This window comes from Ambystoma mexicanum, chromosome 13 (genome assembly GCF_040938575.1).
Source record: "Ambystoma mexicanum isolate Mex_15411 chromosome 13, UKY_AmexF1_1, whole genome shotgun sequence".
Lineage (NCBI taxonomy): Eukaryota > Metazoa > Chordata > Amphibia > Caudata > Ambystomatidae > Ambystoma > Ambystoma mexicanum.
Window position 1 is genome coordinate 796823655 of NC_090938.1, and position 18675 is coordinate 796842329.

The 18675-nt window shown below is 50.1% G+C and overlaps 1 protein-coding gene across 8 annotated transcripts in view; it reads right to left on the bottom strand.

Moving 5' to 3' along the window:
• SYNGAP1 (synaptic Ras GTPase activating protein 1) overlaps positions 1 to 18675 on the bottom strand; it is a 2054767-nt gene that overhangs the window by 156905 nt on the left and 1879187 nt on the right. For all 8 annotated transcript variants that reach the window (XR_011283210.1, XM_069635198.1, XM_069635197.1 and 5 more), the window contains 2 exons: positions 15147 to 15291; positions 5713 to 5857 (listed from right to left, as the gene is read on the bottom strand). Coding sequence is in view for 7 of the 8 variants with exons in the window: in XM_069635198.1 (XP_069491299.1) it covers positions 5713 to 5857; positions 15147 to 15291 (290 nt within the window). In the remaining variant the exon portion in view is untranslated. The remainder of the gene's footprint in view (positions 1 to 5712; positions 5858 to 15146; positions 15292 to 18675) is intronic.

The window sequence follows — 18675 nt, forward strand, 5'->3', positions numbered from 1 at the left end:
CAAGTTCTCTACCGCATACCACCCCCAGACAAATGGTTTGGTAGAAAGGTTTAATAGAACCATGAAGAGCATGATAGGTGCTTTAGAGGAACCCCTTAGAGGGAATTGGGATCTTCTACTGCCATTCCTTCTTTTTGCTTATAGAAATGTCCCTCAGGAGGGAGTAGGTTATAGTCCCTTTGAGCTTCTTCATGGCCATCCAGTCAGAGGTCCATTAGCCCTGATTAAGGAGGGGTTGGAGAGTGCTCCTTCCCCCAAGCCAGTCAGAGTGACTGACTACGTGATAGGACACCGGAGGGGAATGTCACAGATGATGGCTCAAGTTAGTGATAACCTGAAGGCTGGTCAAGCTTTGGTCAAGTATTGGCATGATCAAAGGGCTAGCATGGTTGAGTTCGCTCAGGACCAGCTAGTTCTTGTTATGGTGCCAACAAGGCAAAGGGCCTTGCAGGACAAATGGATGGGCCCCTTCAAGGTTGTGGGACAACTTGGAGAGGTGAACTATCTGGTGGACTTGGGCAATCCCAAGGAGGCTCCCAGAGTCTTCCACACCAACAGACTGAAGGCTTATGTCTCTAGGCCTGAAGTAGGAGTTTTGCTTCTAGCTTCAGCACAAGAGGAAGAAGAGAGCAAACCTCTCCCTGATCTCCTCAGAGGCTTACCTTTCGATGAAAAAGTTGAAGGGGTTAATCTCTCTTCAAGTCTGACACCTGAGCAACAAGAGGAGTGCAAAACTCTGTTAAATCAGTTTGCCTCCCTGTTCTCACTATCACCAGCCTTGGGGCCAGCATGAGATCCTCACTGGTGACAGTCTGCCTGTAAAAAGCAGAGGGTACAGAATGTCAGAGAATGTAAGAACCCACATCAAAGGAGAGGTCAACAAGTTGCTCGATCTTGGGGTAATAGAGCCCTCTACTAGTCCATGGTCTAGCCCAGTTGTGTTAGTATCAAAGGCAGGATCCAAGGAGTTGAGATTCTGTGTGGACTATAGAGCTCTTAATACAGTCACCAAGACTGATGCCCATCCTTTGCCAAGGACAGATGAGTTGGTGGATAAACTTGGTTCAGCCAAGTACCTCAGCACATTTGATCCAACGTCAAGCTATTGGCAAATAGCCCTGACAGACCATGCCAAGGAGAAAACTGCATTATCTACCCCAGTTGGCTTATACCAATTTAAGGTTATGCCTTTTGGACTGAAGAATGCACCTCCTACATTCCAAAGGATGGTAAATCAGGTTCTGAATGGGATGGAGGACTTCTGCAAGGCATACTTGGATGACACTGCAGTGTTCAGCCACTCCTGGGAACAGCATGTTGACCACCTAGGATATGTTTTGCAGGTTCTTGAGCAGGCCAATCTTACCAAAAAGGCAAGTAAATGCCAGATTGGACAGAGTAAAGTGGTCTACCTTGGACATGAGGTAGGAGCTGGAGAAATAAGGCCTTTGCCCAGTAAGATTGAAGCTGTGAAAAATTGGACAACACCTACTACTGAGACCCAGGTGAGAGCCTTCTTAGGTCTCACTTGGTACTACAGGAATTTCATAGAGAACTATGGGACCATAGCTTCTCCAATGAATGTGATCTCCTCTCCTAAGTTCCCTAAAAAGGTCAAATGGAATGAGGAGTGCAATCAGGCTTTTGAAAACCTGAAGAAAGCCCTTTGTCAAGCTCCAGTACTAAGAGCTCCTGACTACCACCAACCTTTCATTGTACAGACAGATGCTTCAAATGTAGGTATAGGTGTAGCCCTTAGTCAACTGGATGATAAAGGTAGGGAGCACCCCATTTGCTTCATCAGTAGGAAACTGAAGGAACATTGAGACAAGGTGGGCAACCGTTGAAAGAGAGTGTTTTGCTATTGTGTGGTCTCCGAAGAAGTTTAGGCCATACTTGTATGGTTCTACCTTTGTGATTCAGACTGACCACCAACCCTTGAGATGGTTAATGCAAATGAAAGGGGAGAACCCAAAACTATTGAGATGGTCAATCTGCCTCCAGCGGTTTGATTTCACCATTGAGCACAGGTCAGGGTGTCACCACCAAAATGCTGATGGTCTCTCTAGGATGTTTGTAACCAACTAGAGGAATGAGATTCATCCAGGAGTGGATTCAATCCTCCTGTCCCTTAGTCTGGGGGTGGCGAGTGTTAGGGAGAATTCTCTTATAAGTCTAATTTGCCAAACCTAGTGAGTCCCAATCACATATATACATAGATGAATTTTAAACAAAGTGAAATTCCTGAACCTCAAGATCAGTAACTGCAGATCAAACTCTGTGACCTGTGTTTTGCACTTGAGTATTTGTGTCGAGATTCTCATATCGCGACATACAAACCGTCCAACTAAGGACCAACAGCCAATTGGAGATCACAGGTTGTTGCTACTAAGTTAACATTTGCGTACCAACACCATCTGTCCATGCATTGAACACCAGATAAAACAGTGTAGTGGTGTGTAGTGCGATGGGGCATTAGAGTGGTGTGACAAGGCCAATAATCTGGCCTTGTCAAGGTGGGAAGGGAACTCCTCTCAGCCGGGAGTGGGAGGCTGACCAGGGAGCAATCCAGAGAGACTCCTACCGCTGAGGTGGACAGTGGCAGCAGAGAGGGCCATTTATGTCAAAGTGTTTGTATGAAAACCACTACAAACTCATGCCATGCCTCTACAAGTTGCTTGCCAGTATTTTCTTTTCTCTCGAAGAAACACCCCACCTGTATGAGAAGGAGAGGAAAGCCATCAGGAGGTATCAGCAGGGGAAGAGAGCATTAAGACCATGAACACAGGATTGTGACCAGCCGCTGAGAATGACAGCACCGCCCTGAAGAGATACAGTCACTATGTCACAACTGACATACAACCAGGAGCAGCGGCAGAGAGAGGGAGAGAGATGCTGCATCCATACACAGCAACACCACCAGGCTTCCAAACCTGGGAGAGGAGCTTGCGTCACAAGCCAAAGGTCCTAGAACACCAGGATCAAAAAGGGGAGAAGGATCCGCCCTCCGTAAATGGACCTACCGGGAAGCCTCCATCTTTCATAAATAACAAACCCCCTGTAAAGGCAAGGGGCTTAGCCCCCTTCTTATGACTTTCCGGTACACACACAACTCCGGGTAGGGAAGGGCGGGCCAGATTGGCAAGTGAGAGCTATCAAGTCCTTGGAGAGACAGGAGAATATAAGCAAGGAACAGGAAGCAGGACGTGTCGGTTACCAGGGCGGGGTCTGAGTTCGAGATGTAGGATGACCATGAGACAAGCAGGAGGGAGGAAGGAGCGGCAGTCTGTGGAGGCTGATTGCGGAGGAGGTGAGGTATTGGCTGGAGAGTGGGCATAGTACTGCAGCGTGAGTGTGAGTGAGTAGTAGTGTGGAGGAAGGAGTATTAGTGTGGAGCAGAGAGTAGTAGGGTGGAGGAGGGAAGAAGAGAGGAGTAACATCAAAGGGTGAACGGTGGAGATGGGATCTAGGAGGGGTGCAACATCGTAAAGCCAGAACATTGGTGGGAGGAGTCAGGAGGAAGGGTGAAGTAATGAGAGTAGAGGAAAAGTCAGCATTTTAGACCCGATCTGAATGCAGCAGCAAGGCACTTTCCCGGTGTCCCATTAGAACACTAACCTAGGGGTAGAGTAGGGATAGTTAGGCAGTCCCAGAGGGATCTTAGATAGCTGGCATTTATATCAACATTTTAGCACACCTTGCATTTGACAGTAGGGGATCAACATTCAATAGCACTAACATGGGGTTGGGGGAGTCATATCAAGACAAAATAAAAACGCTTGAACTATCTCTAAGACTTGGAGTGATTCTTGTGTCATCTGTAACAGTGGTTGGTTTCCCCACCATTCTTTGTGCTCATCATGGCATGGATACTGTTTGGATAAACATCTCTTTGAATTTCATCATCTGGGCTGTCTCCTTTTCCTGTGCTTTTATCAGACTCTAAGGCACGTGGAGGCCTCTCCTACTGGCACTAAGAGCGTAGGACACGGGAGGGCACTTCATAATGAATGACACCACGTTGAAAGTCTCCTTTAGTATCCTTATATGACAATCAAAAAAAGATGATGAATAGAAAATGCTCAAAATAGATAATAAGTAAAATAAAAAGGAGACACAATTGAAGATTAAAACAGATTTGATTGCAATGGTTTCTGGTAGGTCCATGTCAGATACTGGGTCCAAGGTCTTCATGGCATAGTGTGGGCATACCGTGCAAAGACTTGGTCTGGCACACTACAATCCAACAGCAAGGCCCGACACATTGCCATCGTAGTAGATCTGTAACGATTGCCAAACAAAGTCAATTTCCTAGCTGGACTCAGAGTCTCTGACTTGATCCACGTAAAAACAGGGTTCTTGAGTAATGACCATTTGGCAGCACAAACAAGTGGAAACTGGGGATCAGGGACATCAAGAGAGGATGAGACGACAGGCCTTCTGCTCCTACACCCCAAACCTCTGGAAGAATCCCCCACTTTGCCAAGCCCTTCAGAAAGCAGCTCAGACACCTCCTCTACAGCCACTACCTCCATTCAGTCCCACCCTGTGAGCCCCCTTCTACCTCCTCTTCAGGTCTTTGCTCTAGGAATATACTGACTGACACGATACCGCCTGAGTTTGCAATCATGACTTTGTGCATATGTAAGGCCACATTTCAAGGCACGGAAACTCTTCACCAATGTAGAGGTCTTTGCTGCTCCGGGGAGTATGCAGCTGAATTGGGGTAGTCCGTGATCACGCAGTAAGACTTTTACAGGACTCCTTCCCCAGGAGGGTGGCTGGGTGACATTCATGGTGAAGGCTCACCCCGAGCATTGGTGGCCTGACTGCAGACGCGGGGCCAAAAGCATGCATGCATGGCTAACAAACCATAAGAAGAAGGCCACGTGGACTCCTATTCACCCCAGATACCTAAAGAACAGCAACACGGTCAGCGTGACTTCCCTCGCCTGCACCACACCTCTGGGCTAACGTCTCCACTGATTTAAGTACAGAAGAAATGGTGGACTCAGAGGTTCTCCAGCTGGCTGCCAGGCCAAAGCCTAGGGCGTCACTGTAAACCGCTGCCATCACGAGCCCCTCAGCAAAACTGTCTCACGTCCCTTCCAGGCCCCCAGCAAGGCACTGACTTGTGTTGTCCTTATCATAACCAATCAGCTGCAACGGTTATTGGACCTCTGCGTCCCCATCTTGCACTGCGAAATGGACCCATTTATTGAGGAAGTGTAGAAACATGAAGAAAGTGGCCTGGGGATTCCCAGCTAGCACTGGAAGCGTGGTTGGTGATTGGCTTTCCTGTGCTTTTCTGGACCCCTGCTTCTTTCACCTGCTGCTTTGGAGCCAGTGCTTGGCAGCTTGGGACCCTGATCCTTGGAGCTCCAGCAATGCATCTGCAGGTAATGCGTGGACAAGCATGCTCTTAGAAATAGCTCATGGTGCCACCAGCTGGGCTTCTAGATCTTGCCAACATGAGCGGATCCCTCTGAGAAAGAAATGTGGCTTTTGGGCCAGATCATTCTAGCTGCAAGGAAGAGACTAGCAGTCTGCGCCTCAACACGTCCGGGGCTTGAAAGGAAGGAGCTTGGGTTGGGGTGCTATACTGCTAGAGGGCCTGCATGCCTGATAGTGGTGGGACATGTGGAGATATGAAAGGCGTCTCACAGCTCATACAGGATAAACAGCAATGTGCGATGTGCTTGAGATACTCACCAATGAGAGTTGACGATCTTACAGAGTGCCAGCTCACAACACATTCTGAGGTTGGCCTGGTGATCTCCCAGCGTAGAGGACGAGCAGCGCATGGGGTCCACCTCACAGTTCTCCTCTGACTCGTACAGGGCTCGGATGAACTCGCCTCAGGGCAGGAAGGGGAAAGAAGGAAGAAAAAATACTTTTTTTTACATGGCATGAGGCACTCCGAACCCTTGGCGTGGATCCCCTGCTGGACTGCTGTCTATGTAGTGTGGCAGCTGATCCGCCAGCCACTGCATTGAGTTCCAGGGACTGACAGGGAAGTCATGCTTACATATGAATGGAGCACGGGGGCATGCAGTCAGCTGGTGTGTGTTCATGTCTGCTCAGAATTTGACATAGTTTAAGAAATTTTTGTGAGTACGAACCCGTTCTCAAAATGGCAGGTGATGCCAGGAGTTCCATGGAACAAGATAACTCAACATCACTGTGTCGCAAGTGGTACCCACTGGTTTTTGTATTTGACCCACTTTTTGTTGTACGTAAGTATTGATGAAACACTGTCATTGGCCAGTAGGCAAATGGTACTTCGTGCTTCTGTTCTCTGTGTTGAGCCCCATACTAAACTGGTATATATTGGCTATAATGGAATGTTACTGGTCTGGTCACTTTTTGGAGTCTGTTGGTTTCACATGGTTTTCTTTTCAAACTCATCATGAAAATATTACAAGTTACTCACCGTAGTGACTAACATACTCTTTGTCCTTAGTCCTCTTTCCTCCATACTGTATAGGTGTCCCTTCCTAGGGACGGAAGACAGAAACTTTTTCACCAGAAAAAACCTTCTTCCCCTTTAAATTTCGAGGCACGCAGGGGTGCGGCCCTGGGATCATACGCTACCCTGACTCCACCCACTGCGCCACTCCCCAGTCCCTGATTGACACATCGACAATATTTATTATTGCCTAATGACACCAGTATTATTAGGGAGGAGGATATTGGGACGTATGGAGGAAAGGGGACTAAGGACTAAGAGTACGTTAGTCACTATGGTGAGTAACTTGTAATTACTCTTACGTCCCGTCCCCTTTCCTCCATACTGTATGGGTGATTACAACTGAATGTAGCCCCAGGGTGGAGAGCAGACCCGCCTTAAGCAAACAAGTTCCTTAGAACCGCCTGTCCGAAGGCCGCGCCTGACTTAGAGCCGGCGTCCAAACAGTAATGCTTACAGAAAGCTGAAGTGGTGGCCCAGGTAGCTGCCCTGCCTATGACCTGCCACGGAACCTGCCGCTGGAATGTGGTGGCCGTGACCTTGGCCCTGACGGCGTGGGTGTGCATGTTGTCTGGCAGCACCTTGCACTGCCCCTCATAGGCCTCTTTGATGGCCACAACCATCCACCTCGCAATGGAGACCTTGGATGCCTGATAACCGGGTCTGGAGCCCCCAAAGGTGACAAAGAGTGCGTCTGACTTGCGGAAGCCCTTGGTCCTATCCAGATAGAATTTCAGACTCTCTGACCCTAGTCCTTGGGGTCAGCAAAGAATGTAGGTAGGTCTATTTCCTCGTTTAGATGGAACACAGAGGGTACCTTAGGTAGGAACGCCGGGTGAGTCTGCAGGACCACCTTATCCATGTGGAAAGAGGTATTGGGTTCTGAAGCCACCAGAGCCTAGATCTCGCTGACTACTAGCAGAGCTATCTTGATGGTTACCAGTCTGATGTCTGCTGACGCCATCGGCTCGAAGGGTTGGTGTGCCAGGGCGCCCAACACCACACTGAGGTCCCACACAGGGTGTGGCGTTTTGATGGGTGGGTAAATCCGGACACGCCCGCCAGATGTTTCCTGACTATCGGGTTGGAATAAGGGAAGACCTCATCCTCTGAATTTCTGTAGGCCCCTATGGCTGCGAGATAGGTGTGACATGTGTCCACCTGTATGCCTGAGTGGGCAAAGTGTACCGAGAAAGAGAGCACATTGTCCAGTGTGCACGTCAGGGGGTTGATTTCCTTAGAATCTGCCCAGCACCGAACCTACTCCATTTACTCCTGTATTGGCTCCTAGTGGCCTTGCTCCTAGCGCCCTGGATGATCTCCAGATTAGCCCGGTTCAGGTGCTTCAGGGTGATCTGCTCAGGAACCATGCAGCAAGGGCTAGCTTCTTAGGAGCGGGGTGGAGAACTCTGCCCTCTGCTGGGACAGGAGAGGTGCTGGGCCCAGCGGAAGGTGAATGGGTGGACGGTCCGAGAGGCTGAGCAATTCGGAGCACCACGGTCTCGCCGGCCACTATGGCACTATCACTATGATGCTGAGGTGACAAGTGTCCTTTGTCTTGCGCAGTACCATGGGGTTCAGGGGTGTGGGCGGAAAAGCATAGGCTGTCATGCCCTCCCATGGAATCTGCATGGCATCGCCCAGGGAGCTGGGGCCTAGTCCCTGCCAAGACGCAAACTGATGGCACTTCCTGTTCCTCCAGGAGGCAAAAAGATCCACCTGAGGATGGCCCCATGTGTTGAAAACCACCTGCAGCACCTGGTCGTTCAATTGCCAGCCTGCTGAGTCTGTCTGCCTCCAAGTTGGCCTCCCCCTGGGAGGTGGACTGACCTGAGGTAGATGTTGTTTTCCAGGGCCCATTCCCACATGCTGACCGCTAGGTTGCACAGCGGAGGGGACCTGGTACCCCCTGCTTGTTGACATAGTACATGCTGGTGGAGTTGTCGGTCTGCATCAGGGCGGTCCTGCCATCAATGTACAGAAGGAAGGCCCTGAGGGCTAGCCAAATGGCTCTGAGCTCCAGCAAGTTGATATGCAACTCCTGCTCCTGCCGGGCCCAGACTCCATGGGCACTGTGGCTGTACACAGTGGCTTCCCAGCCCTCTAGGGAGGAGTCTGTAGTAATGGTGACCTGCGGAGTCGGCTGCCGGATTTGGGCCTGCCCGTCCCCAGATTGTAGTGCTTGGACCACCACGTGAGGTCCGAGTGGAGAGAAGGCAGTATGCTGACCAACTCCGGTTGGGAACCTCCCTCGTCATTCCATGAGGCTGCGAAGTGCAGCTGCAGTCTCTTCATCCGAAGCCTTGTGTGTGGGACGGCAAAGAGGACCGCTGCCATGATACCTAGTAGGTGCTGGTACCGCCAAGCTGAAGTCACTGGTCTGGTAAGGAAGTGCATAGTGGCCCTCTTGAAGGCCGTAATCTTGTCTTCCGAGGGAAATACCTTCTCTGAGCTTGTATCCCAGATGAGGATCCGCAAGGTGAGGCTCCTCGTGGGCTGCAGCGGAGACTTCTTGAGGTTGATGGTAAACCCCAGGTTGTGGAGTGTACTCATAAGCGCGGAGGAGATGTGGACTACCCCCTCTGGGAATCTCGCCCTGACGAGCCAGTTGTCCAGGTATGGGTAGACATGGTGGCCCTGGGCCCTGAGGAGGGATGCCACTTCATTCATGAGTATGGTAAACACCCTGGGGGCTGAGTTGAGGCCAAAGGGTAGCACCTTGTACTGGAAATGGCAGCCCATGATCCTGAAGCGTAGGAAGGAGCGATGGGGCTGCCAAATCGGGATGTGTAGGTAAGCTTCCTTCAGATCCAGGGAGCACATCCAATCTCCCTTGTCTAGCGTCTCTGCAATCAGTGCTGGCGTAACCATCTTGAATTTTTGAAGAGGGTCGAGAGGTCCAACACAACTCTTTTTTGTATGGTGAAAATCCTGGAATAGAAGCCTAATCCTCTTTGGGAGGCTGGTACTTCTTCCACTGTCTGGCTCTCGATGAGCGACCAGATGTCCGCCAACAGAGTTGCAGTCCCAATCTGTGGGAGGGGAGTGGAGGAGAGGAAGGAGCTGAGGGAGGTATAGGTAGGCGGTAACCCGTGGATACTACTGAGAGGATTAATGGATCCGCGAAGTTCTTGTGCCAAAAAGGCACATGGGAGGCTAGCCTGCCCCCCACTGGAGACACATGGACCCGGAGGGACACGTCATGCCTTTTTGCTCTCTGAGGCTACTGCTGAGGAGGAGGACTGGAAGAACCCTTGCACCCCCCCCCCCCACTTTTTGTTGCTTGTGCCGGTGCTGACTTGGCGAGCGGTCAGTTGTCTCGACCTCCGTTCCTGGAATCCCTGGAACCCGCCAAATGGCCGCCCCTTATCGGAGCGTTGATGCGACTGGGTGTACCCCTTGGGTGTGGCCTTCGTTGGGATAGATAAAGACTTAGCAGTTTGCGAGCTGTTCTTCTTATGTAATTCCTCGTCGGTGGTAGATTGGAAGAGGTCACTACCCTCGAACGGAAGATCCAATATGCGATTCTCGACATCGGGGTTGTACTTAGTAGCCTGAAGCCAGGCCATCCTTCTCATGTCCGTGGTGATGCAGATGGCCCGGCAAGAGGTATCGATGTGGGCCATTGTGGACTCCATGATGTCCTGTGCTACCAGCCTGGATTCTCCTACACCCGCCTTGAAGCGTGCCTAGCTCTGCACCGGAAGTTCCAGAAGGAAGTCTGCTATTTCCCGCCACAACCTCTGGTTAGCGGCTACCAGCATGTCAGGGTCCTCCTCCTCGTCTGTATCCGCCTGGGTGTCCGGCTGCTCCGCCGCGGAAGGAGGAGTGCTGGGCGCCATAAGCTGCAGTGTGGGGACCGGAGCCTGAGGATGCTGCAGCGATTGGCTTGGAATCGGCTGCACTGGGGCAGATTTGAAGGAGCCGGCAGCAGGTGCTGTGCTGGGACCTGTGGTGCCAGAGCCATGGGAGGAATGACTATAGGCTCCAGTGGAGTGACCAGAGGGAGCATGTCCCTGACTGAATCCCTTAGGGTGGCACCCATCTGGGGGGTTCGCATCAGCCCCAAAAACCTTTCAAAGAACCTGTCCTCGGACGCTGAAGAGGAGGCAGGGGATACTGACGGAGTGGCTGGGGGCTGCTGGGGCAGGAGCACACTCAGTCTGAGTTGCAGAGGGAACCTGCCCTGCGCTACTGATGGATACACTGTAGGCCACATAACTGGTTGACACCAGTCCCACCTTGAAACTCGTTCACCCGCCTGCTCTGTTCCTAGAAGTGGCATCGGAGAGGCCATGTTGTCTGGCGCGACGGCCATTTTGTTGGGCTGCGTGCCCCGTGCCAAAGTCCTGGTGCATGGCCCTCCAGACATGGCCTCGCCCAAGACTCTTGGTGTTGGCACATGAGGCATATCCCGCACCTCAGGTCTAGGCCTGGAAGGCGTACCGCCCTCGGCATTGTCACTGGTAGTGCTGCGTGCAGGTGCCCCGCTCAATGTTTCTCTCTGACATGGAGCCGGTACTAGGGCAAAGCCCCTCGTGTGTAGACCCGGTAAAGGAACCTTGCGGTCCCTCAGCACTGATACCAGTAGGGTCCGAAGACCCCTCGGCCGTAAGGCTGGTAGCTGGGTTAGCCTTGGCGTGTGTGCTGGTAACAGAACCAGAGAGGTTCCTCACGCTTGGGCGTTTTCCTCTGGAAGGAGTCGCCCTTACGGTGTGTGATGGAAAATAACAGCGCTCCCTTGGGCCTCGATTTCTGCTGGACAATCTTCTTCAAGTCCTCTGGAGGCGATGCTTGTAAGAGTTCCCTCCACCTGGCTAGCCTGTTCTTCAGTACGCGTGGAGTCAGAGAGTCGCACGCGGTACTACCCTCCGAGCCGTGGTCAGGGCCGAGGCAGCGGGGGCAAAGAGCATGGGGTCAGAAGTGGGAAAGAGTCCCTCGCAGGCTGGACACCTGCTGAAACCCGCTGAAGTTGGCATGCGCCGGGGAGCAGCGTGACGCCGGAGGACCAAGTATCTAGATGACAAATAAAGACAAAAAGATAAGAGAAGAATCCAGGGAAGAGCGCGTGGAATTACATGGCAAGGCCAAACCCAGGAGCGCTGGTGAAATCGGCCTGTTCCCGTTGATGTGGAAAAGGGGACTGAGGAGTGGCACTGGTGGGCGGAGTCAGGGTAGTGCATGCCTCTAAATTTAAAGGGGAAGAAGATTTTTCTGTTGAAAAAGGTTCTGTCTCCCGTCCCTAGGAAGGGACGGCCATACAGTATGGAGGAAAGGGGACGGGACGTAAGCGTATTAAAATTGCTAGCAAGCACCCACAATAGCCAGGTGAGCAACCAATGGTTTCCTGGACCTGCTGCCGTCATCCAAAGAACACCACTGTGTCTGGCCCAATAGTAAAGAGATGAGGAATGTTGGCTTTGTTGTTGGTGCTGGAGTTACTGTCTTTAGTCTTGGATTGGCGGGTGCATAATTGTGGGGGGGTTCCCTTATTCCATGGATGTTTTGCGTCTTACTTTCTTCAGATCTATCAGTAACCGTCAGCATATATGTATGTATGTAAAGAGCTATTGGCTGATGCAAGTGTGTCAATGTGTTTGGTGTGTGTCCTTTCATAGAAGCGGAGTGGTATCTTTGCCTGTGTGTATGTGCAGATGAGTTAACCATATTGTCATAGGTGCTGGTGCATTACTCACTTTACAACTGTTAATAACAGTGAGCATTACTGTGAGTATATATTCAGAACTGTCTCCATCATACCCATGTGTTTGAACACTTGCATGCATGTGTGTGTGTATCTATGTGTTCTATACTGGAAGCTTGGAATGTTTCTATGTGTGTGCGCTCGTGGTTTCCATCATGGATGTGGAATGTTTCTATGTGTGCGTGCTCGTGGTTTCCATCGTGGAAGGGTGGACTGCTGTTTCTGTGTTGTGTGTGTGGGGGGGAGGGTTGCGTGCGTGCGCGCGCGCGCTGAACGGTATGCTTGTTGTGAAAGATGTGTCTGGGTATGGCTAACTATACAGCTGTTATTAACAGTGAGGATGAACTATGTGCATGGTTGTGCTTGCCTCGCTAATTGTGCACGCATGCGTGTGGTTCCCCAAGTCTGAGTTTGTTTGTGTGCCTTCGGAGAAGGTGGAGCGGGGCATAACTTTGGGGGTCATTTTACAAGATATGCTAATTGCATGCAGTGGCACACCAACGCTTGCTGCTCCCATGCATGCAATTTTCAACACTCACAAAGCAGAGTCTAATTGTGAAGGGCAAACTCTTTAATGTTACTCTCCACTTTGTGCGAAATAACAAGCTACTTGCAAATGATGCTGGACAGGCAGCGTCTTACGGTAGATCCCTATGGAACCCTTCTAGGAGCTCACTTTCTCTGAATTGTCAATTGTCCGCAGGGAGCGCTTAGTTTGTGCTTATGTGCAAACAGGTCCTTTCTGAGCAATTTCGTCATTAAGTGTAAAGAGGTGGGCAAACCCATTTTACACTTCTCGATTTGCATTGCAGAGAGCACATAGAGTAAACACCGCCTGCCATGATGGCACGCAGCGCTTACAATGTTTTCCAATGGAAACCGCCCGCGTTTTGCTTGTGCAAAAAGCAGGCAGTTTTCCAGGGAAATCCTTGGTTTGGAAAATCTCGTGCTGGCATCAATCCAAGTTGTATTGGAAGGCGGAGGGCAAACGGGGAGCAGAAACATAACTCCCCTTTTGCCCCCCACCCGTCGGCCTTCAAAAAGAATGAAAATCCCCCGTAGCATGAAAGGAGGCGTTAAAACAGGCGCCCCCTTGTCTTAACGCTTTCATTTTCCACTCTGCTCATTTGAAAATGGCACTGGTTGGGTGTGCCAATGGCTTACCTGTATTTCCGGTGCATGGGTACGTCTGCGCGCCAGTGTGTGTGGGGTGCGTTCAGGCGGGAATGCTGTCATTGATTGGGGGGGGGGGGGGGTGTGCTGATGGGTTTTACCACACCGCACACACCACACGAATGCACACTTGAATGGTGACGGGCTCGGTAGCTATGAAGTAAGAAATACCAAAACACACCCATTGCCATAAGAAGAACCATGAATACTGACATATCCCGAACTGTGCATGTGTGGCTTTGAGCCTGCCAATACCAGTGTTCTCTGCTTGTGGGAGTGGTGATGTGTGTGTGCGCACGTCCTCTAGCGCCTCAGAAGTGAGTGAGCCCTGCTCTAGCGCTGCTGCGGCGTGATGGCCAGTGCCGAATAATGACACGCAGTGTCCTCTTCCATGAAGGGGATAGATACCTCGGCGTAGCTCATGTTCGCGGGTGCTTTACTGCCCTTCATTCACGCCCCTCCCCTTTTTCCCATCACGTGTCCTTACTCTACGTCACACACATGCTCCAGCATTTGCGCCGGCGTGCCTGTTTATGCCAGCGCAAATGCTGGCGATCCCTATGGGGTCCGCCTGCTTTATGCCCATGGAGGTCCAGTGCACATGTAACCTTCTACCAGAGCATGGCAGGGAGCGTGTACAATTGAGCATGGCAGGGAGCGTGTACAATTGAAAAGAACCCATCCCTCATGTGCGAGCAAATCGGGGGGGAGGGGGGGGTTCATTTAGTTTGTGAGCGCTGCTTGCCATAGGTTGCTGGCATGCCGCCAGGCAGCGTTTTGCCTTTTACATTTGCACCCTGCAGTGCACACGATGAAACTTGGCGACGGGAAGCCGCTTACGTCACAGGTTAAATGTAACAGCGCCCTGCTGTCAAATGACTCATCTATAGAAAATTAATTTATATTGGGAGCTATTTTTAAATGTTTGGTGCAGTAAAAAAAAAAGTCTAAAGAGTTGCGAAAGTCTTACACTTCTCTCACTGCTCGGAGGCATTGTAAAAGTGTTTTGCAGGCCGAATGGGAGCTGGGAGCGGGACATCTTTTTTCCTTCCTGTTCTACCTGTTCTGCTTACATGAGATTTTCATGGACTCCCATGGAATCCGCTGCGTTTAGCACCTGCTCAAAGCAGAGGGTTTCCATAGGGTGAAATTGCAGATGCTCTATACAAAGCGTTACATGCAAGCAGCAATTACATTTTTTACAAAACGGAGCGTAAAAAGTGAAGAGAAAAGGTGATTTAACCTGTTTTACTCTTTAATTTTGCACTTGGGTTTGCAAAAGTCCAAATAGCCTTCAGGGGACCCAACATGTAAGTGCAATGCGGAGGGGCCCCGCAAGCAATTACCACCTCTCTTAAATGAGCCCCATTGTTTGCAGCACGAACTGCAAATAATGCACGGGAAGGCAGGCGGACACAGCACACTGTGCATTGCCTCCTGTCATGTGCACGCATGATGTGAGCCATTTGCACGGATTCCTATGGAATCTGCTAACTCTGAGCAGTGCAAAGAGCTAACGGAATCCATTGCGCTGGCGGAGATGCTCATGCATGCGGAAATGAAGGGGGTGGGGGGGGGGGGGGCGGGGAAGGGACATGCATTCCGTTCTCTGGCTCCGCCCGCTCCACCAGACAGGGATATGTAAACATCGCTGGGGTGCTAAAGGAGGAGCTCAGCCATGAGCAAAAGGGTCACACATGGGTTCCATCTCTGGGGGCTTGGAAATGTGGGCTGACAGCAGGCACCCCCACATGTTGCACCTTGAGCCCCAGCCCATGCAGCGCTTGGGCAAAGACTTACCAATTGCATCTTTGAGGTATTTCTGTCCTATCAGCTTCAGGTATTCTTCTATGGCTTTTGTAGCGAGTGTGTTCTCGCGGAATATGAGGTGTTCCCTGTCCATGAATCGGTCCACCTCAGTCATGGCCATGTCGGACAGAAAATCCTGCAAACAACACAGACAGGAAGGGTCACAGCAGGAGCCAGCTCTCGCGCGCGGGTGCGAGGGGCGGCGACCAATAGCACGGGGAGTGAGGAATGGATAGAGGTTCAGACAAGAAGGGCCGGGGCAGCGGAAGACTCACAGGCCATACACCGGCGTGCACACACAGGCGCACGCACGCACGCACGCACGCACGAGATAAACAGGCACTGCCCAAGCACACCTAACAGGTACAGATGTCTAGAGAAGATCACTGATGGCGAATACCACGTGAGACTCACTCTCGGGTATTCACGGCACGAGTCACTGCTCTGGGCGCAAGAAACGTGAACGAGACATTAGTCAAAAGGAGCAAAAAAGCAGCCCAAATGAAAAGGCGTCCATTTTCCTAGGAGAGGAAGCGGTGGCCAACCACAGTGACAGAAGCCCAGCTGGGCATTTATCCCCAGCCTCTCCCAGCCAATAGGACACATTCGCAAGGGTTGCGTCATCAATGCCGGAGAACCATGATGAGTGGACGGAAGATATTCTAGGAAGGCGCCAACCCTCGCCTAACTCCTCCAGAGGGATCCTGGAAGGGCCTCATACAGGACGAAATGATTCCTGGCATCGGAAAAATGACCGCCCCTCCCCGGCTGCAGATATAGGTGGCAAGGGAAAGCAGCCAATAACCCAGCACCCCAGGAGAGCCACACTGGCACAGCTAACATTCACATGCAGTGCACAAAAAACTCCTAAACGCGAGTGGCCAAGGGCCGAGAGAGTGTGTGTGTTGTGTGTGTGTGTGTGTGTGTGTGTTAATCACCCCACGGTTCAGCTCGCAGACACTGATGCCAGGGGAGAGCATGGCATGGGCCACCAACATTCAAACACAAACAGCGTCCAACCCAAGACCTGTTTTTGTTCACCCTCTTTGTGAACTGATGGTTTTTTTATTTGTTGCAGCGCTGCTAACTCCCACAAGTACTGGGATAGCAACTGCTTGCACTGTAATTGAGCCTATTTGATGTATAAGAGAAGTTGCCACAGCAACCGTGGCTCACCCCTGACCTTGGTCTTCGTAAAGCTGAACGGCAGTGGGGACAGTCTTGTGCTTCCTCAGATCTCCTTACACTCTCATCCCTACTTTCCTTACGCCACTCTGCTGTACTTGCGCACTTTTCGGAACTCACCATCTCTCTTTCTCATCCTCGTCGTCGTCTTTTTCAACTTCTTCACACTATTCTGTCTCCAAAACCCCCTGATCCGTCTCTTCTCTGATCTCTCTCTTCCTCCGACTTTGCGAACTACTTGGTTCCTCCTTTGCCACTCCTGTTGCCACACCTCGCCAGCCTCCTCTAATTTCTCCCCCACACTCCCTATCTTCTTTTCCTCCTCTTTCTGACTCTGACACCTCTGCTCTTCTTGCTCCTGCTCACCCCACTGCTCCCCCTTCTCTTATTCCTCAAATCTATCCCCACCTTCTCCCTTATCCTACTTCTCTTATTAACCCACCTTTCTCTAACTCCTATTTTCCTTCTCCTTTCAAGCATGCACTTATTCTTCTGATTTAAAAAACAAGTCCAAGGATCCTTCTAGGCCTGCACGTTTTTGACCCTTTTCTCTTCGTCCTTTCCTATCTAAACTTCTAGAGTGTGCTGCGAATACTCGTAACATTCGCTCCCCCGTGCCTCCTCTCCACTCTGGATTTCGACCTTACCATTCCACAGAGACTGCTCTTTTGCCCTCCTCTTCGGCCGTTATTCTACATCCGCCTCTATTCTTATGCTTCTTGATCCTTCGGCTGTGTTTGATACTATCGATCATTCTCTTCTTATCTCTTCTCGTTCCACTCTTGGCTTTACTGGTTCCGTTCGTCAATGGTTTCGTTGCTACCTCTCTCAGTGGTCTTACTCTGTAACATGGGCTGGACTCACCTCTTCTCCGCACCCTCTTCTCTATGGTGTTCCCCAAGGGTCTGTTCTTGGCCGCCCCTTATTTTCTCTCTATACTGCCCAGCTCTCTGCTCTTATTCCTTTAATCTCTCTTTTCACCTATATGCAGAAGCCACTCAAATTTTCTGTTCCATGTGAACTTAACGAAAAATGAAATAACTAAAACATTTTTGACGAACCTAAAATACCAACAAAATAAAAAGAATTTGTTATTTGGGCCTCCCCGTTTCCTTAGGGTTATAACCCCACCCAACCCCCTCCCCACCCGTTTGAATCCCTTACCCCACCCCCATATATATTTTGAATAAACAATTAAGTGTTTTTCGGTATTTTAGGTTAGTTAAAAAAGTTATTCGTTATTTTAAATTCATTAACATCACAGCATACATTTTGTATACCCTTTCTTCCTTTGATGACAATTTGCATTCCACTGTTTCTAACTGTCTCTCCGCAGTTAAAAATTGGATGTCCTCCCACTTTCTTCACCTCAATCCTTCGAAGATTGAGGTCCTATTTTTTCCACCTTCCGCAATCCCTGCTACTGGACCCTCTCTCCTTTCCACCATCTTTTATGCCATTTTCCTCTTCTGCTCATTATCTGGGTGTAATCTTTGACCCTTCTCTTTCATAGTTCCTCGACGGCTCGTTCCTGTCGTTACGCTCTGTTTGATGTTTGTCATGCTTGACCCTATCTCTCATGAATGCTACTAAGCTTCTTCTTTTCTGCTGGCTCTTTTCTCGCATTGACTACTGTTCATCTTTTCTTCTTGGTCTTCCTGCTTCTCATCTTCTTCCTCTTCGTTCTGTCTATAACTGCTTGTTTCGTCTCCTTTTTTCTGTCTCCTTGTGCCTCTATTATGCCATCATTACTCGCAATAACGCTTCTTCCTTTTAAGTCTTGTCTCCTTTTCAATTGTTTTCAAGTGTACTCATGGTCTTGCTCCCTCTTATCTTTTTTTGCTGGTTTCACTTTATTCCCCTACTCATTCTCTTCAATCCCAGAATTAGTTCCTCCTTACTTTCCCAAAGCCTACATGTGCATCCTCCCGTTTCAGGACTTTTATTCTTCTTGTGCCCAAACACGCAACTCTCTCCCTATTTCTGTCCGCTCTTCTCCTATTTTCTGTGTTTTTCAGTCCAACCTTAAAACCTATCTCTTATCTATTCTTTAGACTAATTAGACTCTGCTCTTCCCCCCTCTTCGTTGTTAATTGGATTGCACTGCTCATTTGATTGTACTGTTGTTTTAAACTTTTTTGAATCAGTGCTTTTGGCAAAGACCGCTATATAAATTAAATAAAATACAAATACCAAAGCAGTTTGTTCCCACTGACAATATCAAAAAGATATAAACATGAGGCTTCTTAAAAGCCCCTCGGAAGTCTTCCCATTAAAGGACCACAACTTGTAACAAATTGTCCATACAGCACGAAAATTCAATGGAGCCACTAAA